This window comes from Aquila chrysaetos, chromosome 22 (genome assembly GCF_900496995.4).
Source record: "Aquila chrysaetos chrysaetos chromosome 22, bAquChr1.4, whole genome shotgun sequence".
Taxonomy (NCBI): domain Eukaryota; kingdom Metazoa; phylum Chordata; class Aves; order Accipitriformes; family Accipitridae; genus Aquila; species Aquila chrysaetos.
Window position 1 is genome coordinate 17,074,168 of NC_044025.1, and position 27,718 is coordinate 17,101,885.

Below are 27,718 nucleotides of genomic sequence, written 5' to 3' on the forward strand. Positions count from 1 at the left end.
TTTCCTCTGAAGGCAACAGTAACCTCTTTTGGAAGCAACAGGTGCCTGGAACAAGAATTGTTGAGAAATAAGCGTTAATATTGGCAGCAGATGCACTAGCAAAAGAAAGCGGTCCGGGGAAGGGAGGGCTAATGACCCGTGTGCTGGACTGTGCTCGGCGACGGAGGGTTGCACTGGGCTCCGTCGGGCCACAGATCGAGAGAAGGGTACGGAGCAGGCCCAGGATGCTGCCGTTGCTCGTGATCTGCTCTCTTGGTTACACATCTGTGTCTCACAGCAGCCCCAAAACAAGGTAGAGGAATAAATGTCATCGTTCAGGCATTTGTAGAGATGCCTACCCAGAACTCTAGCAAGGCTGGTCGTTTCGTCTCAGAGTTAAAGAAGCACCTGCAACTCTCAGAGAAAAGACCCAGAAGCAACAATGGTATATACCTTTATTAATATTCCTGCTTCTCTTATCCAGAAATAGAAAAAAATAAAGGGGGGGATGGGGACGGGACTTTGGATTTAAGCTGTGTGGAGAGTCAGGCCATCTCTGTTACCAGAGCCCATGCATTTCACTGTGCTGTCTTGCCTGAAGTGTCCTTCAGTTGCTGCCTGCTTTTCATAATTCTCCTGAGTTTTGCATTAGTGTTATTTAATTCCTTCCCCAAATCGGCTGTATACCTGAGGAGCCTAGAACACACAAATACAGCCACATATCCTTGAGACGGCGCTGCCCTTAAACTTGCATTTGCAACCTTCTTCTCTGCTCACTTGTGTCAGCTGCAGAGGGTGTAAGTCCTGAAATACCACTTCACAAGCACAAGGTCTTACAGTCTCTGTCCCCTTCCCTGGAAGAGTGACAATATTTTAAATTCTTGTCCCACCTCATTCTTGACTAATGTCCTTACAAGCTGCTCTACTAAATTCTTTTGTTTCCTTTTCCCCCCCTGAGGCCAGCTGTTGTCAGCCAGCATAAAAGCACTTAAAATATCTTAAAATCACTGGCTTTGTGTTGGTCTTCTGTCTCTCAGGTTGTTGCTCCGGGAGGGCTGCAGCTGCCTGGAAATGGGAATAAGATTGCAAGAACAGACTCACACACACTTACTGCTGAAATTCTGCAGTGGAGACGTAGCTCTGAGCTGTGACTGCATCCGTGTCCTCAGTAGATGGATACTTCTGACAAAGTTTTTCTTTCCCACTCTGTAGCTTTGATAACTTCAGATGGCTCTATTCAACACCAGAGCAATTAAAAAAAAAAAAAATTACAAAGCTGGCATGGTTCACTGGGACATCTCTAACACAATTGCTTGTGCAGGGAGGGGGCATGCATGCAGGAAAAGATATATGCAGCTTTGGGGAGAAAATGTTCTCTATCTGAAAGTAGATTTTCCTTCTGGCCCTTCCAGAAAGACAGGATAGAGGACTACACATTTCTTTTCAGAGTTAAGAGAGATTGCAAGTGTTGTGTGTAGTGTTTACAGCTAGCCAAGGGGCTTTTCCCTCTCTTGTTGTAGAAGTGATTTTAAAAAAAAAAAAAAAAAAGTTTGAGAAGCACTTGTACAGGCTTACTCCAGATAAAGAACTACCAAAGACTGCTGGAAACCTTCTTTTTGTAAAGCAAAAGGAAGCTGCAGTAATCTTTCTTCTTGCTGTAGATGCAGCCTATGACCCAACAGAACGCTGTAAAACTTGTTTGTTTTCCATACATCTGTTTCTGTTTAACATTTGGGCAAATGCCCAGCTCACAACTTTATACCAATGCTAAGACACACTGATCTCACCCTTCTGCCAGCTCTGCTATTGTAGCGTATGACCTTGCCTGAACAAGCTTTCATTTGAAGTTTTGGGCACAATTAGTGATTTTTCTCTATTTATAGGTCTAGCTTTTGCTATTCCTATGATCTTAAAAATAGTATCCTGTGGTGAAATAGCTTTTGTAAGTAATAGCGGGGACAACTGTGACTCCTTTTGTATTATTCAACTTCTGAAATATAATCAGCGGTTTCCAAGAATATAGGAAAGAATAAAGCCTACCTTTTCATTAGCACTGTCTCTGTTCGAAAGCTTAGAAATATCCTTTCTTTTAGTCGCTGAAAATTCCTTGCTTGTCATTCACACAAATGAGAAGAGATAGAAGTCCTGTGAGAATAGGTCTGTGCTCGGTGCAGGGGGTAGCAGCAAATGCTGAGATCCTACCTTTCCAAGCTCTCGTCTGCTGGATTTGTATCCATCTCTGGTTTCTTCAGCCTGAGCTTGACAAGGGCCTTATTGCAACTCTGAACATAGACAGGGAAAGTCAGGTGTGTTAAATGGCTTGCGTTTAACCACAGACGCTTTTGCACAAGGACTTGAACACAAAGAACAAACTGTCAGCATAATGCCTTGGCAATTAAACAGAAATCCCACCAGTCTCTCTCTTTGTTCCCTTAGCTCAGAGAACTTACCCTGCTATATCTCAAATTTGTCATGAAATCCCTGAAGGTAATAGCCAACCAAATCCAGTAAGAGTTTCTGTTTTCAGGCATATTCATTTACCTTACTGTAGTCCCAGATAAATAGAAGAATAAGCTTGGGTGGGGGAATCTAAGCTGTGCTGTTGCTGACCAGACTAGCTGCATCCTGGTGAGGGACTCCCCCTTCCTTTTCCTTAATGAAAGCTAGGCTTTGCAGAAGCAATGTAACTTGTGTCTATGCCATTCATAAAATCCTGCAGGAAAATTTCAGGTAGATAGAGCTGCCAGCCCTCCTCTGCAGCATGGTCAATGTAGGCTGACTTGGAGAAACACAGTCTGAATGTGCAGGTCTTTCATCCCACACCTATCTCAATCTTATTTATCTCACTGGTGATGCTGTATTCCCCAGTTAAAGTCAGGTTTCTAGGCGGTGGTACTGACTTGTCCCAGCAACAGAACTGCAGGCAATCTCTTTGGCTTCAGTGTATGCATTTGGCAGGAAAGGAGGAGGTCATAATTTCAAGTTGAACTGAAAAGTTAGGGAAAGATTTGTTCCCCTTTTGTACTCATTTCTGGCACATAAAAACAGTCTGAACTTTGTGGAGTTTTAAAGGTACCTATTTCTACTTGTCTTCCCATGCAGAGAAGATCTTTAGTTTCTCAGTTTGGAAGAACAGCAACAGTAAGCTCTGAAGAAAGCTGATGACAGCATGTATCACAAACCAGGCTAGTCTTAAATAGTTTTTACAAGGGTGAAGGAAGGGTAGGCTCCTTGCACCCTAAGTCATATGCTACTGTTACTATTAGGAGCACCTATGGGTGTGATGGAAGGATGTCTCTGTATCTGTCAAATGTTCACTTAAAGTGAAAAATAAAATATTGGGTGTTGTTAAGTGGTTATGACCCAGCTGTTTAAGGCTCTTTGCTAGGGATGTAGCTCAGAATTCCTCCTCTTATCTTGAATTAAATGAGGTAGTTACAGAAGTGTTTACTTACCTGTCTAAAGAGGTCTCTGATCTGAAGTTCTTGGCTGGGTATCACTTCAAAGTCTGCTTTGACTTCTGAATAGGTGTCATTTATAATAGCCAAAAACATGTTCTGCACAGGAAGGATGCAGTTAGATACTTGTTTCTGGAAATTGCATTTGTATATGTTAGGGCTGTTGTTTTGGGGGCTGTTCTATGCTAGGGCATGTAACTAATGGAGTTGAAGAGCTTTGCTGGGTGCAGATGTGCTCCTAATGCAGTTAAATTATCCGATAATCTTAGGGAATATTTTTGGGAGACAAATCACTTATTTCCATTCTGCAATATCAGCTAAAAGGCCCAGTTCCTTGGAGGTAATAAATTTCCTGTCATATACATGTAGCTTTTTCAGATGGTGTTTCAATCTGAAGTAATTAATGAAAACATCAATCTAACTGATAAAATAAACCTGCACCTACACAATCCCATCAAAGTCTCTCTTTAACCTTCCTATCTGACAAGGCTGACATTATGCAGTTTTCAAGAGTACCCAATTAAGTTTTCAGAAACTAAAATCTCAAGAAAAGGGTGGTGCAGTACACTGAAAGCTGCAATGTGCTCATTTTGTGGTGCAAAAGCCCCTTTTGTGACTGTTTGGAGGAAGGGAGAGCCGCAAAATGTCTTGGCTGCTGGGGACTCCTGCAAAAGAGTTCAGACTGTCTCTCTGCCAGGTGTACTGAGGGGCAGCCAGGGCACGCCCAGTGTCACATTGGGGTGAAAAACACTGTCTGAGCACTATACAACAGTTCTTCTCTACTGCTTATGCAAAAGGATAAGTATTTTTAAGATGATACCTACCAGCAACACGAAGAACACAAAGAATACGAATGTGATGAAGTAAATAGGTCCAAGGATTCTGTTTGTTGCTTCTATGGTCTCAAAATTAAAATCTCCCAGCACAATACGAAACTGTGTAAAGCTAGGAGTAAAAAATACCAGAATGAGGCTGACTGGCTTTTCCTAAAGAAAAGTATTGTAAGCATTATTTAAAAAAAAAAAAAAAGGCAATAGAAAGCAATAAATACAATTGAGACTGATTCACCATTACCTTAGTCACTGAAATCAAAAGGCAAGCCAGGATAATACAGCAACAGTAAATTAGGCATTTAGCATGTATTTGAGAATTTGAAAATACAAAGGAATTTTTAAATGGTTTGTATGAGAAAATACTTTCATTTTGGATAAATCACCTGGGGTTTTTGTTTTTTTTTTTTTTGTTTTGTTTTTTTTTTTTTTTAATTATTTCCCTTCTGTTCTAGCTTCATGATCCCTTATCTTCTGTTCGTACAGAAGGTAACAGTATAGGTCCCTATGTCCCCCTATAGGGGATTTTATTCCTAGCTGAGACAAATAAATGCTACAAGGTGTGAGGACCATCAGAACCAGTTCCAGCTGGCACCTGGAATTGATGTCATGATGTTGCTACAGTAAGTGGCTGGAAAAAATCTGTGGAAGAAAGTAACAGTCAGCAGATGGGATATGGGGACTCTTGGCTATACAGCTGGATGTTTTCTTAAAAGAGCAATAATTCCTGTTTGCAAACGTCCTCAGCTTGTGCTCTGAGCCACTTGGGTCTCTCAAGCAGTACTGTGGTTTTCATGCTGGGGACTGTATCACATACCCCAGTTTCACATTGTTGCTTTTGAAAGAGGCAGAAGAGAAACAGCCTGCTGCCAGGCCTGCCTGATTGCCCAGGGGCCTGGTTACACGTGGCAAAGCGGTATTGAGAGCTGTGGGGACTAATAGCTGCATTCGGTGAACTACTCCTGAGCTTCCCCTTCTTATGCTTCCCTGACCTGTTTAATTTGCATGTGGTCTGTCTTGAACACACGAAGGCTTTGGGAAACAGATTGTAGGGCCAACAAAATTGGTTTTACTCTATGAAATAAGTGTAAGTGTTAGAGACCTGTACTCTTTAAGTTCCGCTTAGCAGAAACTGGTTTGCACCTGCACCAACTGGGCGTTTTGTATCAGAAAGTTTAGAAAGTAGCATACATGCAGTTTTGGAAAGTGGAAAACTCTTCAACCTGTGACCCGAAGACCAGATAGCCTAACTGGGCATAGGCAAAGAAAATGATGAAGAACATGATGGCAAATCCAATGATGTCTTTGGCACAGCGAGATAAAGTGGAGGATAGCTGCGTCATTGTTTTGTTAAAGCTTACATATTTAAGTATCTGCAAGAGAACAGAACATATTGTTATTGGGGGATCAAAATACATTGCAACTTCTTAAAAGAATTTCTAGAATGTTATCTGTAATCATAATTTACAGATTAAGTCACACCTAGTTGCATGTTATGTATCTGTAAGAACTAGGATTGGGTGTGTTTGTGGAGATGAGTGTTCTGCAGGGCAAATATGCTTATGTTCTAAAGCTAATAGTGTGTAGACAGGTCTTTGCTGGGTACTGGTATGTGTAATCAGCTCTAGCAGATATGGACCCCTGGTCAAGGAGATTGCAAACCATAACAATCTCCTGTATCTGAAGATTCCCCAATGGGCTGAGTTGGTAAGGAGCATTCTTTACTTTGGGTCTGAAACAAGGCCTGAATGGAAGCCTTGTTCAATGACAGTCATTAAATATAAACACAGTTGTACTACTAAATTAATAGTCATCAGTCTGAGGGGAGGAGGATGATGCAGGGGGAATGTGTAGCTGGGGTACAGAATGGATGTAATGAGGAAGACTGTCCACAGAACTGCTCAACAGCCAGTGCTCCCAAACAGCTTCTTCCTGCAGCCTCAGCCTGGGAGGTGGAGGAAGGCCAAAAGCCTGTTTATTTTAAAAGGATGTGACCTTTCATGATATCTTATGTTCAGGTATTTGGGGCATGGCTGTAAAGTGTGATCTCTTCTGGCAGACACGAGCACCTCCCCTGCCTGTTTCGCAGCTGCTTTGTGCTAGGCGTTTCACAAATACCTTGGGGGAGAGAGGGCCTGTAACCAGCCTGGGATCAGGCAAAGTTTTGGGAAGTTTCATCCAGTCACTGGGAACACTGAGCCCACCCAAACCAAAGTCACTAATGTCTGCTCGGTGCAGACCCCAGTCAGGGCCAGCAGGGTCTAGTAGATTAGGGGCAGTGGCGTGCAAACATGCTGGACTGGTTTGGCCCCAGAGCACCCGGTTAGGAACAAAAGTAGCCCCTAATCTTAGAGAAGTCTGCTACTCTGTCCCAGAGATCAGCAAATCTATTTGCAAGTAAGAATGAAATTAAAGGTGTCCTGGCACAAAGCCCCTTCTGAATCAAGTTCAGACACATTTTGCCTTCCTCTGCAGTTAAAAAGTAGCTACTGTTTTCGTAGCTTTTGGCTACAAAAGCTATGAATAGCTTCACCTATTGCAGCCGTGCCATCTTTATAGGTCAGGCTGTGACCAGGACAGTATGGGGTCTAGGAAAAGACTGAGTTTGAGGTGGCTGCTTGGCCATGGTAATTTCCCAGCTGCTCCAATGCAGACAGCTGCCCACATGCAAAATTTTTGTTTAGATGGGCTTGGAATTTGTGTGAGCCATGTTTATGAGAAGGAGGTAATTTTAAACTCCTCTGGAATCTTATAAACAAAATTCTCCCTTTTAGCCCTACCTTTGCAATTCACCCATGAAAATGTAGAAGTGAACATTTATGCTATGCTTAGAAACACTATGATTCTCAAGTACAAAAAAAGGGAGTAAGAACCAATACCTTTATCCAAGCAAAGAAGATGTTGACAGCAATCATGTTGTTGTAAAGGACTTGCCAGAATGCAAGGAAATAGAAGTCTGGATATACATGGGCATCAGACAGCAATTCTTCCATTAGCAGGGACACTTCTACAGTGCAGTAGATGTTGAAGGCAATGGCAAAGATGGATACCTGAAAGAAAGCAGAAGCCAGTGAAACCAAAGTCCTGCTACATTCCCTCTCTTCAGACTTGTCACTTTGCACAGGAAAGACTGCACTGATTTCAAAAGGCCCTTGGTTAGATTTGAAGAACCTGAGGGGTTTTTTTGTCATAAATTGTATATATGAGACTTTATCAGCCAAATCATTTGTAATTGTACTGTGATAATTCTGGGCTTGTGCTATGTAACATGCTGCATACATTCTAATTTTACTGTGTTAGCTCTGTTATGCGCTAGTGCTTCCCTGCTCTGCAAAGATTAAGGCTAAAACAAACAAGGTGGATAACGAGTAGAAAGAACGTGGAGCCACAGCAAGCTGACAGCAAGGCTAGAAAAGAGTTCAAGTGTGCTGAACCATGGTGGGCCATGTGGCCTCTTCAGTGTAGAGCAGTGGGTGACTGACTCTAACCAGACACAGATTTGGGCTGTTCTGGCTTGTTGGCTGTCTATCTAGTGCCAGCCTAGGCTGGCAAGCACAGATGTGAAAGTCAAGGGGTAGCTTACCACCAGCAGCAGCAAATCTAGCCAGTTCCAGGCACTTCTGAAATATTCTTTTTTCAGCTTTACTATTTTTATAGCTTCCTGGATTATGAATGTAATGATAAAGAGGCAAAAGGTGATTTCGCAAGAAGCCAGGAAGTAATCATAATATGTGACGTATCTCAGGAGCTTCACAGAGTAGATATGTGAGGAGGTGACAGCACCCCCAGTAGCAGGGAACTCTACCACCAACCTGAAAAAAATTGAGGACTGGTGTTAGTTACCATCCCTTTAAATCATCTCAGCCCTTAATTTTCTAATACTAATTGTTACTACATTAATAATACCTTATTGGAACTCCAACGTCTGTAAGATCTTCTCATAAGCGTTATGTTTAGTCTCCCATGAAAAGAGGGACTTACATGGTAGGGAAGGTTGAGGGGAAAACAAGAAGCTCTTGGGGATACCCAAGCTATGGTGGTTGGTTAAACGTCTTTAAAGAAACTATATTTCAGGAGAGCAAACGTTCACCCTACCCTAAGTCTTTTCCCTCCACTAGCTGACAACAGGACTAACAGTCCAGTCTTTGACCCTATAAAAGGCTATGAAATGTATTCCAACTGATAGCAGCGACCAGCTGTACAGACCAAACACCAACTATTACAAAAAAGTGGAAAGGAAGGATCTCAGTCTGCTCCCTGCACTAACTGAACTTCTGCATTTTTAATGAATTACTGTCTTGCCAGCTGCTACCTGACAAACATGGCTGCATATGCCTGAGGTGACCAGCCTTTCCTTGTGTCCTTATGGAAGCATCATGCCTCAGTAGATTGGATTTCACATGTAGTAAAGGTAAGAACTCACTTGATTATACAGAAGAGGTTTATGTTAGCGTTGTATGTTGAGAAGTCGATAAACACAACCCTGGTTCCTCTAGTGAGCCAGCTGTTCTGCCTGAGAAACATCAACTTCTCCACACTCTCCTGCTTCGATTTAGGTAAGGTGAACATATATCCTCCACTGCTGTACAAGCCCATAGATCCCCAGTACCACGGGGATAATGAGGAGGCTGAGGTGTATTTCCATCTATCAGAAATGGGAAAACAAAGCAGCTCAACTTACAGAAGCTGGACTGAAGTAAGCTTTAACTTTTATTTTATTCAATCCTTGTTAGTTCTTGTGTTCTTCTGCATTCACAACTGACCATGTAAGCCAGACCTTTAAAAACCATTCTTCTTTACATGAAGTGTGCATGAGACATACGGCCTTAAGATATTCCCATTTCTTTTATTTGCTCAATACTCAGTGCATTCACAAAACAGCAATTGCTTATGAATCTGGATTTCACCCAAAGTGGGGCAGCCAGTTTATTACCTTAGAATCTTTATAGGTAAATGGAACATCTCTGGTTCACATAGTTCATTGTTACTGTGGCATGTTCACATATTCTTTCATTGCATTAAATACATGCTAAATTAAGTGTGTGAAGCAGGCTTTTTGGCTCTGTTTCCAGAGCATTTTAGCATGATTCCAATTTATAAACATGTGATTTAAATTCAGGCCTCATATAATTGAGCATTTCTCCAGAGATGTTAGTGGAGATAGGCCCACTAACATGTGCTTCTGCTGAACTGGGCTCGCTGCTCCCAGTTCCTCCCGTCTCTCTGCTATAGATTTCCCATGCCAAATTCCCATCTATAATGTTGGCACAAAAATAAATCCATGGTTTATCTCAATGTAAACAAGACAAAAACCCAGCTAATTGCATGCACGATTGTTACAAACTGACAAATAGTGGCATTAAGGATTTGGTTAGGTTTTCAAAAACATATCTGTGCTAAAGTAGGATGACTTACTCAGATTCATTCCTTAGACCAAAGTCAGACCTGTCTTCAGCTCGAGAACGATATTCACTGTAACAGTCTTCTAAAAAATGATGGAAATATGGGTAAATGGAGCAAGTGTTGTTGCGTACTTTCAGCTGGCGAATCTGGGCTACTCCTAACAGCAAATTCTCATAGTAAATATGGCTGTTGTTCTGCAGGGTTAACGTTGTGTTGTTATACCATTTTTCCCAGTAGAGTCCATCCAACAGGGGTCCCTCTGCAAACTATATGTATAAGTGAGGTTAAAGTTTCAAAAGAAGATTTAAATACCACTGTTACCCCACTTTTTAGCATACAAATCTCTACAGGGTTCTCAGGTTACTTATAGCTCCAGAGTCTAAGCTAGAATAGAAACAATTCCCACCTATGTGCTGTCCTGTAAGTACAATATATTTGTATCTTTTTGCTATGAGTCAATTCTATTCCTTATGCAATTCTATCAGAGATATGTAATGGCATTATTCAGGGTAAGACTAGAACATATGTCTGTTTGTGGTTTCACTGAAAAATTCTGCTGAATTCTAAACAAATATGTTTAAACACAAACATTACATGTTGTTTCCACAAAATCTGTTGGTTATCTTACTCTCTGAAGATATGTTTTGGGATATATTTCTGACTAGGTTTTTAGTCATCTGAGTCTAAATGAGGAAATATTTATTTTTGAAGGCGGGGAAAAAAAATCCCTCTCTTTCTGGGTGTTTCTTAGATGCAGATAAAGGGCATTAAACTTGGGGAGAACATTATTCCAAGTAAAAAACAACATGCCGCCATGGTCTGGCACCATCCGAGAATATATTGCAACCATTTCTAGCACATCAGCACACGCACTGTATAGCAAGGGCTCACTATTTTATGGACTAGCAATTACAGACACCATGATAAAAGGGAGTACAATTCTTCCAAATGAATTGTTATAACCAGGCATTTCCATTTTTAAGGAAGAGTAGGGTGAGAAACTTTGCCTTCTGCTGTCAGCTGGGCAATGCTGGTAATTTTGGGAAGTCTTCCACCTAGTACTGAAAACAGAGATAAGCGTTTTGCAACTGTTACTGAAATATGAGGTAACGTTAACAGCAAACCAGGTGAAGCAAGATGGTACATCTTCCTGGCTGCCCCAGTGGAAATCATAAAAATATGTATTTTTTTTTTAACACCTGAAAGTCAAAAGAACTGCCGTCCCCAAAGATCCTTCTGTTTTTATTGAAGCTCTTTCCAGACCAAACCTAATATTGAAAATACGATGCAGCAATTGACTGGCATATTGTTTTCTTCAACTGACCATTCGGAAGTATCAGTATTATTGCTTATACCCAGAATTTCTCTAAATGCATTTAAAAAAAGTTATTTGGCTGAAAGGACATCTAGCACATGGCTTTTAGGAGAACCGCAAGACTGTATCGCCCCACATTAACACTAGTAGCTTCTTCTCTTGTTTGCTCTCCAAGAAAACATCTTTGCAAGGAAAGCCTTACCCTCCAGAAGTCAGCTCTGCTCCCAATACTCCTGAAACCACTCCTGTCGTCCTCAGAGGAGGAGGGCTCCAGGAAGAGATGGGACATGACTTTGTTGAGGTAGTACATGTCCGTGCTCACCATGCCAAACGTCACTGGAAAGAAGGGGCAAAGAGGGGAGGCTCGCAGACTGACACAAGAGGATGACAACAGCTTCTAACCTTGCTTCTCCGCTTCAGGTGTCATTAAGTCATGCTGCTAGAAAAAGGCAGTCAGAGCAATTTCGACTGAAGTGACACGTTGAGGGAGGGGTGACAGGTGCAGTGAGGAGTAAATACTGAAAGTGGTACAGCTTACATGCTCATTATTTGTAAGCGGTTGAAGCCGCCTCAGTCATCTGATGACTTACGTATACTGAGGTCTGTCAGGAAAACGATGTAGACGACCAGCTCCCGCAGGGTGGTTTTCAGTTCCAGCTCTCTGCTGCAACTGACCCGGGCTTTCACGGCACCTGGTCGGGGACATGGCGGCGGGGGGGGGGGGGGGGGGGGGGGGGCAGAGGCGGCGGGTCAGAGGACAGAGCCCTCCGTCCCCGGCGGGGCCCGCAGCCCGCTACCCTCCCGCCGGGGACGGTGGGCCGAGGGCCCGGGCTCTGCGCCGTCAGGCTCTGCGCGGCCCCGCCGGGGTAACGGCGGCTGAGGGCGGCCCTGAGGGGAGCGGGGCCGGCCCTGAGGGGAGCGGGGCGGCCGTGAGGGAAGCGGGGCCGGCCCTGAGGGGAGCGGGGCCGCCTCACGCACCGCTGCCGCTCAGCCTCTGGTCCACGGCGGGCGGCTGCCGCGCTGCCGACGGCTCCATGGCGGTTCCCGGAGTTCCCCCTTTTGAATCCCAACGGGTGGCGGGGCCGGTTCCCCTCACCGCCTTGCGGGAGGGCTGGGGAAGCGGGAGCGGAGCGGCGGGGGTGCCGCGGGCTGCCCTTGGCTGCCGGCGGGGGGCTGTCCCTCCCGCCCTCGGAGCTCAGCGTTGTTATTTTATTTTTGTTAGTGGTGTTCGGCGGGTCTGCCCCCGCCCTGCCGCCTGCGAAAGCCCCTCAGGGCCGCGGCGGCGTGTGTGGTAGAGCCCGCGCTTCCAGCTCCCGTGTTGGCAGCCGTTCCTTCGCGGGGAAACGAAACGGTAAATTGCGGCGTCTGGTTGCTTCCAGGCTAAGTTCGGGCAATTAGGAAATTCCCTTCCTTGCTGTGAAGAGCGGCAGGGAACGTAGGCTGCGTTCATTTAAAGGTATCTTGATGCAGGCGCTGCGAGCTCCGGTGCTGCTGGGGCTCCCGGGCATGAGGAGAACCGGGGGTGCTCCTGTGTCAGACCGAACTGCTGCTCAGCACCGACACCCCGCCGTGCCCCAGCATCGCCCCGTCTTTACTTTCAAAAGAAGCCTATGGGCGAACTGGGTATCAGCCTGCGCTCGATCCGCCGCAAAGAGCGCAGCGGGGGGGAGTTAATTTAGTGTATTTTATTGCTCCGGCAGCCCAGAGGGAGAAGCGTGGTGGTGGAGCTGCAGGATTTTGTTGGGAGTTTAATAGTGTTGCGCAGTTCAGATTTGGGGGTTTTATTTAATGGTGCTGCAGTGTGGGGTGAGGACGAGGCCTCACTTTTTTCCTTCTGGAAGATGCTCGTGGCGTTTGCTGACTGGCAGCAGCGTTACTGTGCACCCCCTGGGAGGAGTTCAGGCGAGTTCCACCCTCACCAATTTTCCTTTAGCAAGTACAGTTGAAAAATCTGCACAGATTAGGTTTGTTGGAGTTTGGCAAAATCAGGTTTCATGGTATTTATTATTGTGAGCACGGTGGCTGTGAATAGCAGCACCCAAACCCTTTGGATGATTCGAATCAACAGCTTGTTGAGAGTCAACAGTCTGATAAGTTACAGCCTCTCCTTGATTAAAGGAGTAAGGAGGGAGAACATAGTAGCCTTAACGCTTTGGAGTGTACAGGGCAGCTTTTGGGTCAAGTGTGCAAGGAGAAAAAATATTGATGTTGCCTCACCGACATCTTTTAGTTTTAAGGGAGTGTCAGCATCTAGTTTATGCTAAGTGGTTTATAGCTATCAGATGACAAATGATGGGGGGAGCAGACAGGGGAGGGGACCGGGACAGACTTAATAGGGTAAGAATCCGTCTTTGCCAGGCTGCAGCCAATGCCAGACGTCTATAAGCTGGTTTTAACAGATCAAGGAAGAGTCACAGCTGATGTTGGTTATTTAAAGTTTTATTTGCCTCTAATTTATTGTCATAAAAACACTCTAGTCTATTTGGTTTTAGTATTCAGACAGTACAGACTTCTGATATTATCAAGAGTGATATTAGAGAAGCAGTACAAACCAATCTACTTTAGCATGTAACCAAGCACAGGTGGAACTAAAACCACCCACGCTTGTGAAAACTAATTAGCCTGCTTTCTTAGGCTTTATAGTTAAAATACAATACTCAGTAAATGGTTATAGTCACCAAACCATATAAATAAAATCTAACAAGGTAAAATGGGAACAGCTGAATGTGCAAGAGTCAAAGTAAAAATATGTAGATAGGTATTTTGCTAATTAGAGCAATCACCAGTTAACTGCATCTATGTTGTAATTGTCTCTTATAGGTATGAGTTTTCCTCTTCATTTCCAGTTAAAGTTCATCACTTTCATACAGTCCAGACTGCTCAGCCAAACGCTGAAACTCTCCTTCTGGTGAGAAAGCTTGTTTCACATCCAGTCCTCTTCCATTAAGTGCCAAATACTTGCTGAAAGTTGGTCGAACCCGTAACTGCTTTGGGGCTGGAATTGGCTTGTTCATATGTGCTGGAAGAGAGGAAAAAAAAGCCTCTTTCAGTGTCTTCCCAGACTGTGGAAAGACCCATGGTAGAGCAACCCAATTACTTTTTATCTGCAGCATAAACCAGCAAACCCTTAGGAAGAATTTAACAGACAAGCCCATATCTCAGACACCAGAGATTTATATTCACCCTCCTTCTTGGTATCAATCAAATTGTAGTCTTTAAACAGCGCAGATAGCAGATGTAGACAATGCGCAAAGGACACATTACAATGTTTTGGTACTAAACAAAAGAGTTTTTCCTGAGATAGTTACTTTCTGTCTAGTTCAGTATCTTTGGAAAGAAATCTTCCCAGCAGTCTAAGCTTCATTAGGTTAATCATGAGCATCTGTTCTGAATACAAGTGCCAGTGGCAGTTTCAGTTGTGGTTGTGGCACTGTGATGTGGTACTTACTTGCAACCTCCAGCCTGGCATGGCATGTGGCCACACCTGCTCCATTGACAGCAGATACGGTATACCAACCAGCATCTTTCTTGTTTGCATTATGAATCAGGAGGCAAATCCTTCCAGTATTGTCATGTAACAAGCTGAAAAATGAAGGTGTTTATATGTAAGTGCTTGAAGGGGGAAGGAGAGAAGACATTGAGATCAGAGAGTCAGTTTACATGCTGAGGAGCTGAGAGAGCCCTAGAACAGTTCTTGCAGAGCACTGCAAACTGTTTAGACATAAACACTGCATTTGTGTTACGAGCCACCAGTGATTCACATCATGGTACCATTGAGGTGGCATCGAGGCCCTTCTGTAGCCCCATAACCTCAGAGCATGATGAATGCATTGCATGTTTCAGTCCTAAAGCCGTGCTTCAACATGGGCCTTGTAACTGCTGCTAGAATTCAGAGTGGCACCTGGTCACAGTTTTCTCTCTGTGCCCTCAAAACAAGACTCTGAGCATCGTGCCTGTCCAGCACATGGGCCTGTTCACCATGTGTCATAAACAAGGGGCAGATCTAGCTTTCCAGCTTGCTGCTTTTAGAAACCAGCCGATTCAAAGTTGACTTAACAAATACTGGTTGTTTTTTTTCTAACACACCAATGACCAACTCATTAGTAGGATACCTTATTCGGTCTGTATTATATTGTACCATTTCGTTGTTTCTTTTCCAGTAAATCCGGGGTGTTGGGATAGCAGAGATCTGGCATTCAAGTCTGGCTGTATCTCCTTCAAAAACCTTTTTGCTCTGTGGCTTGAAGATGAAAGTTGGAGGTGTGTGATGTTCTTTTGCTAAATTAAAGAGGAAAGATAAGGAGGAGTTACTGTAAGTATTGAACGCTAATATCAGGCTTGTTTTTTAAGATTTTTAGATGCTAAATTCAGCAGGACACATGTTCCTTACTGCAAGTCCTTAGCCTACAGACAATTCCCATGAGCGTAAGGGTATAGTAGACACAATCCACTTTAGGAGGAGAGTCAATCAACATATGTTATCAATTCTGGGAGATTAATAACTCCCAAATTCTGGACATCCCACTACATCTTAATATCCTGCTAGAAGTGCTTTGAAGAAGTACAGCATCCCAGATGTATGTCTTAAAATAGTCTTGGAAAAGGTAAGGTGTTTGTTATCGTTTCAGCCTGAATATCTGGAGATCTACCTCTGCTTCTTAGTTGTTTTACGTCCCAAACATACAGAGGAAGGCATTAGATTACTGAGATATTCCATGTGTGGCCAGGTAATTATCAGTGTGCTCACTCTTACCAATTACTTCCACTTTTACTGCAAAAGACGCTTCTCCTGCACGGTTGACAGCCACGCATTCATATGTGCCTGCATCAGATGATTTGACTGCTTCAAAAATAAAGGAGTGGAATCCCTTTTCTGACACTATCATTTTATGGAACTGATCTTGATGAACCATCCTTCCATTCTGATACCACATCACATCTGGAGTTGGCAGCCCGCTAACCTGTGAAGGACAGGAGAGCAGTGAAGAGTTAAACAGCTTGAAGATAATAAAAGCCCTTCAATGCTATAGGGAGTTTGATGCTGATAGATGATCAAGTCATGATCCTACTGCAAAAGTTTACAGTCTTGCCTAGTTTTGAATATTAATGTGGTGCTGCACAGAGAGGAAGGCTCTTGAAGTGCCATGGAAAGATGAGCTTTAGCTACAAGACAGTAGATGCTGTTCCTGCAACCTCCTGTTGTTCCCATCTTGTAAGGTAGTTTTGACTAGGCCAGAGATACTCATTGTGGGTTCACAGAGAGGGGGGAACTCACCCTTTTAATCCCACAGCTAGCACTGTCAGCATCCATACTGTTTTGATAATGTATGTAAATAAACTGTCCTGCAGACACGCTCCAGGTTGTCCATGACATTCAGAAGTTAAGTGATTTGCAGCAAAATGGCTAAAGGTCATGCCCAAGTCTGGCAAGAGTTTACGCAAGGGAAGAGATTGGAAGTGATTAGGAAAAACCAAGCCAAACAACTATCAGCAAACACCCTTTGCAGTGAAGTTGTATGTGTGGAAGACCTAGGTTCTTTCTTACCCTAGGGTTGGTACAATTGCCATGCAGTTTCAGGCCATTCTGATGTTTTGTTTGTTTGTAATTAGGGTATTTCCTTGCCAGATTGTCTGCTCCAGCAAGGGCACAGTTACACCAGCGAAGACTCATTAAAGGCAGGCTAGTTCTAAACAGGCCTTGCTGGATGCATGTCCAGCATGTGTCCACTGAAGTCAGTGGAGTCCCAGTGCAAAGCACAAGGTTCCCTCCCAAAATGCCTTCTTTCAGCAGAGCCTTAATATTAATTCTTCCCAATGACATCTAGAAGGTGTTCTGTGGTGGTCCATATTTACCACTATTTAGCTTTAGCTGCATAAGAATATGGTTAATTCAATTTACATTTTCCAAGGGAAAATGTGAAAGCATTTAGCCATCTCCTATTTCTTGGTTTACATTGCCTGGAGGGACCCTGCACCATCTGCTATTAGTGCTCTGGCTTATTAAAGTGCAAGGGCACTGCAGCTCAGAGACCATTCTTCATGCTACGCATCCCACAGAGCTAATGGAACTGAAAGTGAAAGGCTGGTATTACTTTGAAGTCGAGCCTGCAGAATCGCCCCTCCTCAATAATTACGTCTTCAGGCACTTGTGTAAAACGTGGCTGAAAAAACTTTTCCTGGATTGAGTCATGTCCACGTTCATCTCCTCTTGATGACGGTCTGCTCCTAAAAAGTGGACAGAAACAGTTAATTGTATAAAAGTTACCACAGCACAAATGACATTGAAGCACTGATGGCAGCTAGAGTCCCTCAACACGTTTAGGAATCCAACATTATGGTTCTGGTTTGTTTTTCAGCTGTAAGGCATGACTTTCGATCAACCACTTATCTTGCTCAAGTTGTTCAATTCAATACAGAAGCATAACATATGAAACCTTCATCTTTGGCCTAATATCCAAAAGAATTTACAAGAGCAATGTAGGCTGTGTTTCATAATGCTATGTTTCATCACTTACATTGTTGGACCTTCCTTTGACTAGAGATTAATCTTCTAGAATATGAAGCATATTTGCCCTAGGTACATGGAGTCTTTAAACCTCTAGCGTTATGCTTAGAATTGACTGGATTAAGATCATAGGCATCATTAACCATCCACAAGTGGTAACATTTTTGTTGAAAGGAATTGAATGAATTTAGTAATTACTACTTCAGAAAAAGTGATAAGTAGTGAAGTAAAACTAACATTGTCTAGAAACATTTGAAATAAGGTCTTGAAGAGTAGCGCAGCACAAGTTTATGCATTACCTTACATGTGTTGTAGGAACCTGCAGCCTGATGTTTTCTGCATTCTGCTGCTTGAAAAGAGAAAGAGGAGAGGTGAGTTAACTTAGCAAGTTTTATCTATAAACTGAACAAGAAGCCATTTTAAGTTCGTATACTGACTGCTGCTTAAAAGCAAACTGAATACTTCAGAACTGAATACCCCTCGCGACAAGAGGTAAAGGAACTTGCATCAGGAGCTCATACACTCTGTTTTCACCCTAGGGTTTGCCATGACAGTAACAAGTACTATTAATAGAATGGCACAACTTCTCATCACTCTGCACAGGTGATAGGTGCAGCAGTTGTGTTTGGCACACAAGGCTTTTGGCCAGCCAATAACCTTTGTTAGACAGGAGTAGGGCTACTGGCAGTATCTAAAATGAGAGCTAAGTACAGAGTGTCCTTCCCTATAGCAGGAATAGAAGTGGAATCGCTGGCAAGAGCACTGTATTGTGCCCACTTAAATATGGTACCAATAGCAATGGACACATGCTGAGCTGGAAAATATTTTTCTTTCTAGATCACAGCACCAACTAAGCTCACTGACAACTCTACAATCACATGAGTAAATCTGCTAAAGTACCAGGATTGATTCCTGCTAGGAACTTGGATGTTTGGAAAATGCAAGCAGAGTTTATTACCAGTGACTCGTTTTAGCAATGGAGACAGATAGAGGAAAAAACTGCATGGAAATTTCTGGGGTGTTTGCACTGAGCCATTACAATGCTTGGTTCTGTGCTCTGTAGCCCAGTCCTGTGGAACGTTTAAGCCTGGGTTTAAACTTCAAGGACAGAACTAGTCTTCAGTTCAGGGGAAGCATTACATGAATGAGGGTTTTGCTGGACTGAGCTCAATGCTGAGTCCAAAGGCAATTGCTTGTATCTGCTCATTTACACAAGTTCTGTACAATTATTACTTGTCTTGTGAAATGATGCTGTAGTGATGAAGTTGCTGATAATTCTAATGCTCTGTTATATGGACTGTGTAGTTAAGTTCCTAAGGAATCAGGAGGCTGAATGAATCGGTGACTACAGTATTTAAAAATCAGACTGAACAATGGGAATAAGATCTCCCAAATATAAGCCACTCTTTCCTTCCAATACTCCTTTTTATGCAGCATTTCACACACCCTGAAAAGCTGTCAGTCATCCTGTTTTGACTGAATGTTTCCTTGTTCTGTGCAGAAGATGAGGCTTCCCTTGCTCTCTGACATCCATAATATTCCCTTCTTGCCTGCTGTTGTCAGGTGATTGTTGGGGAGAAGTAGCTCAAATTGTGTATTCCTCCCTTGCTGTGATCTTAAGTGTGTCTTGCATTGAAGAGTTTTGCTAACGGCACTTTGGAAGGTGTATGCCAGCCTGCTGGTTCTCTGCATGCGTGCAGCAGGAGGGATGTTTTCTTTGACTGCGCAGGTACCCAGTGCCACATCACAGACATTTCCACTAAATTTGATCACAGAAGTGCCAAAGAGAGCTTTTAACTGGCCTGAATAACCAATGAATGATGCAAGTCTCCAAGTAAAATGCTTTTGAAAATGCCAGTAGTAATAGATTCTTGTCTAACAGCATGTGGGCTGCTAAAATAACTGCTTTGCCTTCTCTTAATGATTGCAGGTCCCTGGAAGGGCTAAAACCCAACCAGTCCCACCCCAAGGCCCTGACCTCATGTAGTCAATGTCACTTATTCCAAACAGTGACAGGTGTAAATTGTGCTGTCCTGGCCAAGTCTGAACTTGGGCCATTAGATTGGGTACCTGTATCCCTCGCTGTGCTGCTCCCTGCCTGTCACAGGCAGGGTGTAACGTGCTCTGCAGCAGCTGTTGTAATTCCTCCCCAGAGAGGTCATTCCTACAGATCAGGCCCAGCAAGGGGATGGTGCTTAAATTCCCCCCCTCTGCCACCACCCCCTGAAAAAAAAACCCCAAATGCCTACTATACAGAGCTCTGCCAGGGAGAGCTGTCCCCTTCCTTCCTCTTCCCTGCACTGGTACCAAATAAACCCCCTCTGTCTGCCCTATCCAGCTACAAGCAGGTCACAGCATAATCACCAGGAAATAATTCTTCCAGAGACATATCCCCATTTACCTGTGCGTTCTGCATGTTGTCTTCACTTTGTGCTTCCAACACAGATGCAGCATTTACTGGTCCGAGCAGCCTGCGAGCCATTCTTTCTTCATAAGTTAATCGCTTAAAGCAGGGTGGAGAGGAATTCTAGTCAGAAGTCAATTTACTATTTCAGATCAGCTTGTAAGAGTACATTAATATGCCACAAATTCAGGGTGTTGTCAGTGAAAGCAGCGGCTGAATAGAAACACCACCTCTGTTCCAGAGGGTTTGCAGTCTGATGCCTACTGAAGTCAGCCTCAATATATACAGCACTGAAATGCATAAACGATTAAACTGCCTGTTCATCAAAGCCTCTCTAATGCCATCTGTGGCCTTCTACTCCTCCTCTTTCTCCACTGGGATTATTTATGGGTAACTGATGGCATTATCTCAGAAGCCAGAGTAAGTCCCAGGGTACCTTTCTGTTAGCACTGGGAAAACTTCCCAAGTCATTCAGCTGTGGATTTACTTCAGGACCTAGAGGCATGATGGATGCTAGCATCCCCTACTCCCAAAAAAGCAAGAGCCACACGAGAAGCAGAGACAGCCAGGGAGGAGCACCACTACCCCTGAAAGCACAAGTGAAGTTTATGCCAGCACAACAGCCACCTTATGAAATGCTGTGTGCTGTCTTGAGAGGAGGCAAGAATGCATTTCGGTCATGTAACAGTAAGTTCCTACAGTGTGGATGCAGCACACAGGGATAAATATGAGCAGAGTTAAATTCAAGTTCTGTCAGTTGGGTTACTTTAGAAGAGTACATTAGTCCCCTGAGCACCAGAACACCTGACGCTTCACTTCCCACAAAGTTTACCTTGGGTTTGGATTCTGTGATGTGAGGATAATCTCTGACTGAATTTCTACTCTGTACAGGACATGTATGTGGCTACTCCTGGGTAGATAAGGGTTTGGGGAGGCTTGTGGGACTTTTCTTTAGAAGAGACACTTTTTGCAAAACCTGTGAGAGCTTAATATCCCTGAGGTTGTTACGGCTGTATCAAGTGTGGCTGAGATTGGCCAGTTGGTTCAGACATTGTTGGAGGACAAGGGGAGGAGGACACAGAGTGGCGATTGCATAAGCCTTATTTTTAGCCTGGCTTCCTATGGGAAGAAAAGCTGGCTTGCAATGGCAAGCTTTCTTACAGCAGATAGGACATTCCTGTTAGGGACATGTTAAGTCAGATTTGACCTAATATTTTTTTTTTTTCCTTCAATATTTAAAATTATATATATATATATGACACAAACCTGTTCCCACTGATGGTAATGGAAAAACTCCTTTCTATGTCAGAGGAAAGAAGACGGAAACTGTAAACACTGGGCTTTTACTAGTCTGCCTCCAGCCAGCAGGAAGGTTCCCACATTAGAGACCTGCTCGCTCTAACTTGCTGTAATGTGCTTCCCTACTGGTAAGCAAATTTTTCTCCCAAATTTGGATTTCTTGGTAAAGGGGATTGCATTTTGTCCCTCTGCAGAACAAATAAGTAGGTACTGAGACTGAGAGACCTTCTTATAGGAGATAGACTTTATGATAAAAGCTCTTGTAATTTCTCTGATTTGTTGTTGTTCATATAAAAAGAAATCAAAGAGATTTATCACACGTGGTGATGGTCTCTAGAATAAGCTTTCAAATATTGCTACTTCTCCAAGTTTCTAATGATTTGGGGTGGTTTATTAACCCCAACATTGAAAGCCAGGGTGAAATCGTGTCTGGAGAACTGAGGTATTCTCCTTGGGTTTGTAGTTATCTGTGGATGTGATATTCAGCAGGATCCCCAGCAGAGAGTTCAAGTTTGCACCACGGCTCTAAACATCTACCTTTCTCCCGACCCTAGCCTTATTAATTTGATTGCACAAATTCAAAGACAGCTTGAATGGTGTGTGCTGGCCAAGAAGGTAGGGTAAGAGGGAAAGGTGACAGCAGCTTAAAGCCATCTTGCTGCATGGCTTTCAGGTGGCTTTCAGAAGTCAACACGTGCATCACTTACTGAAGTCACAGGAGATGCCTACAGACAGACTTACAGCAACCATCTCTCTTGCCACACATTCAGGCCAGCTTTCACCACGCACTAGCCATGTGCTGCTCCTCTACTGGGAAGGGCCTTCTCAGGGCTGAGCTGAACCTGGCCCACCAGTACAGCTATTTGCATTCTAATAGCAAAAATAACTGTGAAGAGGATGTTGGGAAACAAGAGGCTGGATGTTAATCTTTCAGAACCACAACTTTTACACCAGCCCTGAGCCATGATTGAAAATGGAGTCACTGTTGGAAGAGATGTTTTTTTATATTTCTAATGGAAAAAAGCAACCACCTCACATTGAAAGAATATTCTGGTCATAAATGGCTCAAAGAACTCTTGCTGGGATCTGTTGAGTAAAGGTGTTTGGGCAGCGTCGCTCCTGCATTTCCTTCTGCTTTCAGCTCAGTTTGGAGGCTTCAGCCTCGGGGGCACTAGAACTAGTCTCTGCATCCTTGCTTGTATTGCCGAGAGTCAGAGCAAACTGGTTCTTTATCAGCAGGTTTCCCTTACCTGGTTGCCATTCTGGAGAAGGTTGTCTTTGCATCGGAGTTTCTTTTCCAAGTCCTGAATGAGGGCCTCTTTTGTTCCTCGAATTTCTTGGTCTGATGTCTTCTGCATAGAGTTGATGCTAGCTTGTTTGTTATACATTGGTTGTGAGTAACTACTCATGCAGGAAGAGAAAACAAAGTTATTCCTGTAGGCCTGCTTGACTGTTTGCTACAGCTTCATAGAATACACACAAAGATGTAACCCTGCTACCTAGAAACTGTGGTTCAAATGAACCTGTAAAGCATTTGGGAGATAGATAGGCTAGGTGGCATAATTACCAAAAACAAGGGGAAGCATCATGGTCTAGCCACGTCATTGAGTGTCCTCCCACAACACTCACAGCAGTTTGTGATGGGTCACTGTTCAGCATTCCTACATCCTGCAGTGGCCCCTGTCCTGACTCAGATGTGTGCAGTAAGGCTAGCAGTGTTTTGAGGGAGCCACTAACTCCACTGAGCAATGTGAGTCTGTCCAGGAGCAAGTTCTCCCTCAAAAACCGCATTCCTTTACATTTTCAATTGTTAAAAAGGCCCTGGGTGCTGCAAATCCACAGCAGGGTCACAGACTAGTTGATTAGGTATGAACAAATAGCTTATTAGTTGTCCTCGGCCCCAGAAAGTTACTTCAATATAGCGTTTTTGTCCAAATGTTCAATAGCCAAGCTTACCGCAAGCTAGGCTGGGTCTTTAGGAGCCCTTGCTGCAAGCCCCCACATAGCCTGATCCTGTAATCCATAGTCAAGAGACACTCTCAAGTCTCGGAGTTAGATAGTAGACTTGATTCTGAAAGGTGCTAGGAAAAGAGAAGCATCTCAAAATGGATTGCGAAGGTCTACTAGAGGTCACAGCACTGTGTGCCGACAGGATCTAAGCCAGTTCGTTACATGCAGTCGGGCCTCGTGTGCTGCAGTTGTGTTCAGCAATTATTTCTATTCAAAATCCTCTTCCTCCTATCGCTTGGGAATTTGTTCTGCTGATTAGAATAGGGTAGAAGGGTTATAATTCTGGTACGTATTCCCAGCACTGCTTGGACTTAATAACTTGCCCAAATTATAACTTAAAAACTTTAATAATTTGCCCAACAGATTAATATGTCTCATGTCCCCATTTGTAGCATGATTAGGAAAATAATTCCTCAACTCACAGGACGTTGCAAATAAGAGCAGCTTATATGAAAAACATAATGAGGCACCAAAGCCCTTTGCTATGAAAACAAACCACCCCACACTACATACACAAAATCCAGCCGTTACTCCAGATGCATACCTAATACACACACACTCCTGCAGTACTTTTAAGAAACACTCCTGAGTATCCCAGCTAGCCCACTCTGTCTTACCTTTCCGCTTCCCACAGTCCTGTGATTCAAACAAAACCCAGAAACATTTAGCTTTCCTGAATACAAACTGACGTTTAAACCTGAATTTATATCCAAGCCAGGAGGACCCCCTGCCCCTATCACCTTTCTAATATCCTCGGTTGAGTGTTTGTTGCATATTCTACACTGACTTTCCCCAGGACCTCGAGCTAATATTGGCAGGAATACAAGTTGGTGAGAAGGCAAGACCCAGCTCCCTTTGAGATCTCACTGACCTTGGGAGATATTTGGATTGCAGCCCAAAGGCAAAATGATATAATACATATTCAGGAAAGAATTTAGTCTTTGGTCTGAAGGGGTAAAATTTTCAAGTGGCTGCCTTTCTGTTAGCACGTATGATTAATGAAAACTGTATTGTAGGTAAACGTAGAGTCCCATCATGATGTGGAACCTGAAAATACTGCTGAGGCTCACTAGGAATCTTGAAGTTGTTTATATGTGGGAAATACTACTGCCTTCCCCCCTGCCTCCCCATTCATATGCCATGTTTTTTGAGAGAAATTCATTTGAGATGGGTACCCATCTTCTGTTCCGAATACCCTTACTTAAATAAGAGATTTCCATCAGATCAAACTAAATTGTTCAAACTGACTCCAGAAAACCTGCAGAGCAGCCCGTGACATGACTACTGTGCAGTTTAATTCCTGGTGGATACCCACCTCTCCCCCACAGACACCAAGGGCAGGTGCTCAGCCTCCTAACCCGATTCATGCAGAGTCCTGCCTCGAACATCAGAAGTCAATGGGAGTTGTACCATTGGCTTCAGCTGAGCTGGTGTTTCACCGGATGGTTGGATTTGGGATGGTCAGTGCATGGGAGAGGCCAGGCCAGAGGAAAGCAAGGGGAGGTTAGAAGCCTGTATGTACTTACTGAGGTTCCATAGGAGAAGGAGTTTGGCTATTATAGTCGGGCTGCGAGGGTAGCACTGAGCACAGGAATGCTGCGGGGGGTTGGTTAGGCATGGATATAAGCCGTTGCCCAGATGATGAGCTAGCAGGAGACTGCGCAGATGCAGGTGTGACGGGATATGTGGATTCCTTAGGGGCACTACAGGAAGGCGAGGAGAGCGTGATTGAAGAGCTCAGTGATGACGAGGAGGAGAATTTCTGCCCACTTGGGTTACGAGGCTGTATTAGGATGGAGGACTGTTTGATTTGTCTGCTTGACTCTGTAGAGGCTGCAGGTCCAGGAGGCTGCTGTTGCCCTTGACACACATTCTTAGACTGGATAAAGTGTTTTGGACGTTCGTAGTTAAACATGGTTGGTTGGCACATAGAGGAAACGGATGGGAAATTAGGGACACTCATAGGAGAGGTGTCACGGCTGTCCTGGGTTTTTGTTGGTGATAATTGGCTTTGGATAGGTGGCTGGTAAAAACTAGGTGGTAGGCCACAAAAACTTTCTTGGCTGGGCTCCGGGATAGAATGGAACCCTTGCCTTGCAGAATAGAGGCTTTCTTGGTGTGGATTTTCCCTTAAGGAAGACAATACAGATAAAATAAATTGTACATCACCATTTGAATCACAAAAATACTGTCTCGTGAGCAGTCATTAGCAATCCAAAGAGTATGAAGTTCAGGCAACTGACAGTTAAAGCTTGAGCTTAAAATAAAGAGATTTAGGATTGATTAGAACTACTCTAGAACTGTATGAATATTTTGGATTACGATAACAAGTCACGCACTCTATCCAACTCAGGTGCAGTGCTCACCACAGCTATCATATCTGCAAGAGCCCAGTAAATTCTAGAAAAAATAGCAATTGGTTTATTGAGATGACCCACCACCTGCATAAGGCTACAGATAACCGTAGATAGTACTGCTAAGCAAGGTAATTTGCCATATATCATCTTAACTAAATATCTCTGGATCCTGCAGTTTTGTGCTCTGTCAAAACACTAAATGTACTATTACTCAGAGAATTGGCTGTTTGTGCAGGGAAATTCCTTACACCATAGGGAAGCATGAAACAGGTTCCACTTTCTTTTAAGCCTAAAACTGAACCTTTGAAACCAAGTATCCTGATTTCTTCTCTAATGGTTTTTGAATTCAGAGTTTTTTATATCCAATTGAGATTTGGGATTGGAATGCCAAGGACTGTGCTTCTCCATTTGAAATGGTTTCCCGAGATTTGCTGCTAGGGCTAACAAGTGCCAGAATGACATAGCTGCAGGATAAAGTAGGGCAAGCCAAGCTGCTCAGAGGTCCTGCATTTATTTTGCAGGTCTTTGATATCTAAACTCGGGCTTTCCATCAACTCAAAAACCAGGAAAGTTTCATTAGCATGAACTGAGCAAGTTTGTTAAAACTGACAAACAACTTCAGCTCCAGGATAAATAAATACCCCCCCCCCCCCAAATAAACATAAAGCTACTAATAAAAAATGAGAATATAAATCCACACAGTTACATGTGCTGGAAAAAATTGTAATCTTGCCCCACTGAGATCAGCTGTTTCGCTGCTATATATACACAGTATATTGTATTCCTCTCATCGGAGCCCAAAGAAGGGCTCTACGAGGTCATAAATTCCCGTGGGGGGGAGATCAACTGAAGACATCGCTCTCATTTTAAAGATTCAAAGCTTTCATTTCCTAAAGGTAACTATCAATATTGGTTGTAAGTTAACTGTATGTAAACAGAGGTTTTCTAGTAAAAATTCCCCAACTTTCTCCTTGTCATGCTCTTGGAATTTGAAGCTGGCTCACATTTTTGGAGCATGTCCATGCTGTGTTCTCATTCACTGCTGTAGAAAACTCACTGAATCTTGTTTTTATACCATTTTTATATCACTGCCTGTGTACAGATTCATTCATTTTACCTACAGGCTGTGTACAGAAGCCAGCATTTACTTTGTTTTCTAGAACACTGCACTTAAACAAGATACGATGCACAGATTCACTTGTCACAGCAACGGATAAGTTACATTTTCCTCAAATCATTCCACCTTGACTTGGGTGGGGAAAAAATATCTAAACAGACTTTTGACTTTACAAGACAAAAACAGTAAGTATAATAATAGAGACGCTTTGCATCTTAAAAAAACAATTTTTTTTTTTCCCTTTGTTGCCTCCCACGTTACCTTTGACACCTTCAAGGTACATTCTCATCTCGGCATTTACCCAGCGCATTGCAATTTCCCATGCCAGCTCCCTAACCGGCTTCGAAGTAAAAAGTGACGTGGAACAAAAAACCAAACGCAGCACCTTACCTACAGCCTAGGAGTTGTCACCTGGGCTTTAACCAGTATTTTGGGAAGGGACCGTCATTCACTGACCCGGACTGTCATAGTAGCCCTCTGCGTAGCGTTATAAGACCAGCGGCTTTAATGTGCTGCCAGCAGATGACACGGCGGGCCCTGCCTGTCCTCCTGCCCGCACCGCTGTCAGAATAAGAGTCTCCGCCAGCCCCCGGCCTCCCGGGGACGCTTCCTTTAAGGGCCGGAGCCTGGGGTTTTCGGCAGGTGCCCGCGGTCAGCAAATCACCGGCGTGGGCAGCGGTAAAACCTTGCCTGCGCGGCTGCCCGGCCCGGCCCTCGGGAGGAGCTGACCCCGCCGCCGCCGGCGGGGGCTCGGCTCCCGGGGCTCGGCTCCGGGGCCCCCCCGGTTTCCCCGAGCCGCCGCTCCGGCCGGGTCCGGCCCCGGCTCTCCCCACCCCGGGGTGAAGCGGCTGAGGGTCAGCGCTGTCGGCCGCCTCCCCCGCTCCCGGGTGTGTTCAGCAGCAGAAGGGGAAGAATTGAAGAAGTCGACGGCTATTGAACAGAAGAGCTGGGTTTCTTGGTTTTTTCTTTTTTTTTTTTTTTTTTCCCCCATAACAGCCGTCAGGGAGCAGCGAGGAAGGACTGCTGCGATACGCTTAAACG

General features: G+C 43.9%; 2 protein-coding genes across 5 annotated transcripts; both read right to left on the reverse strand.

The window, feature by feature from the left end:
- Window positions 1-406: 406 nt before the first annotated feature.
- PKD2L2 (polycystin 2 like 2, transient receptor potential cation channel) lies at window positions 407-11,669 on the reverse strand. The gene is made up of 13 exons (XM_029997903.1): window positions 11,576-11,669; window positions 11,188-11,321; window positions 9,683-9,936; window positions 8,691-8,912; window positions 7,851-8,079; window positions 7,147-7,317; window positions 5,459-5,640; window positions 4,262-4,382; window positions 3,435-3,536; window positions 2,182-2,261; window positions 2,020-2,089; window positions 1,091-1,212; window positions 407-675 (listed from the first exon to the last, which is right to left on the reverse strand). Exons 2-13 carry the CDS (start codon window positions 11,308-11,310, stop codon window positions 558-560), a joined length of 1,794 nt encoding a protein of 597 aa, XP_029853763.1. The 5' UTR covers window positions 11,311-11,321; window positions 11,576-11,669; the 3' UTR covers window positions 407-557.
- A 1,739-nt stretch (window positions 11,670-13,408) lies between these two features.
- MYOT (myotilin) lies at window positions 13,409-27,307 on the reverse strand. 4 transcript variants are annotated; one of them, XM_029998074.2, is made up of 10 exons: window positions 27,068-27,271; window positions 24,730-25,332; window positions 22,444-22,594; window positions 19,892-19,993; window positions 17,790-17,836; window positions 17,078-17,210; window positions 15,739-15,946; window positions 15,098-15,263; window positions 14,434-14,567; window positions 13,409-14,004 (listed from the first exon to the last, which is right to left on the reverse strand). In XM_029998074.2, exons 2-10 carry the CDS (start codon window positions 25,164-25,166, stop codon window positions 13,832-13,834), a joined length of 1,551 nt encoding a protein of 516 aa, XP_029853934.1. In that variant the 5' UTR covers window positions 25,167-25,332; window positions 27,068-27,271; the 3' UTR covers window positions 13,409-13,831. The 4 variants fall into 4 exon arrangements, with proteins under 4 accessions (XP_029853934.1, XP_029853933.1, XP_029853935.1 ...); XM_029998073.2 differs by having other exon boundaries at window positions 17,790-17,839; XM_029998075.2 differs by lacking the exon at window positions 24,730-25,332 and having other exon boundaries at window positions 17,790-17,839; window positions 27,068-27,307.
- Between the last annotated feature and the right edge of the window lie 411 nt (window positions 27,308-27,718).

Bases quoted from the DNA above. Each gene is read 5' to 3' on its own strand.
- MYOT (XM_029998073.2), bottom strand. From the start codon at position 25,166: ATGAGTGTCCCTAATTTCCCATCCGTTTCCTCTATGTGCCAACCAACC. The intron at 19,994-22,443 runs GTAAGGGAAACC...CCCTGCTTTAAG, and splicing joins TTCTCCAGAATGGCAACCAG to CGATTAACTTATGAAGAAAG. The intron at 14,005-14,433 runs GTAAGTACCACA...CCTCTCTTCCAG, and splicing joins TGCCAGGCTGGAGGTTGCAA to CACATATGAACAAGCCAATT.
- PKD2L2 (XM_029997903.1), bottom strand. From the start codon at position 11,310: ATGGTGAGCACGGACATGTACTACCTCAACAAAGTCATGTCCCATCTC. The intron at 8,080-8,690 runs GTGAGTTCTTAC...AATTTTTTTCAG, and splicing joins AACCTCTTCTGTATAATCAA to GTTGGTGGTAGAGTTCCCTG. The intron at 2,262-3,434 runs GTAAGTAAACAC...GTCTATGTTCAG, and splicing joins TCAGAGACCTCTTTAGACAG to AGTTGCAATAAGGCCCTTGT.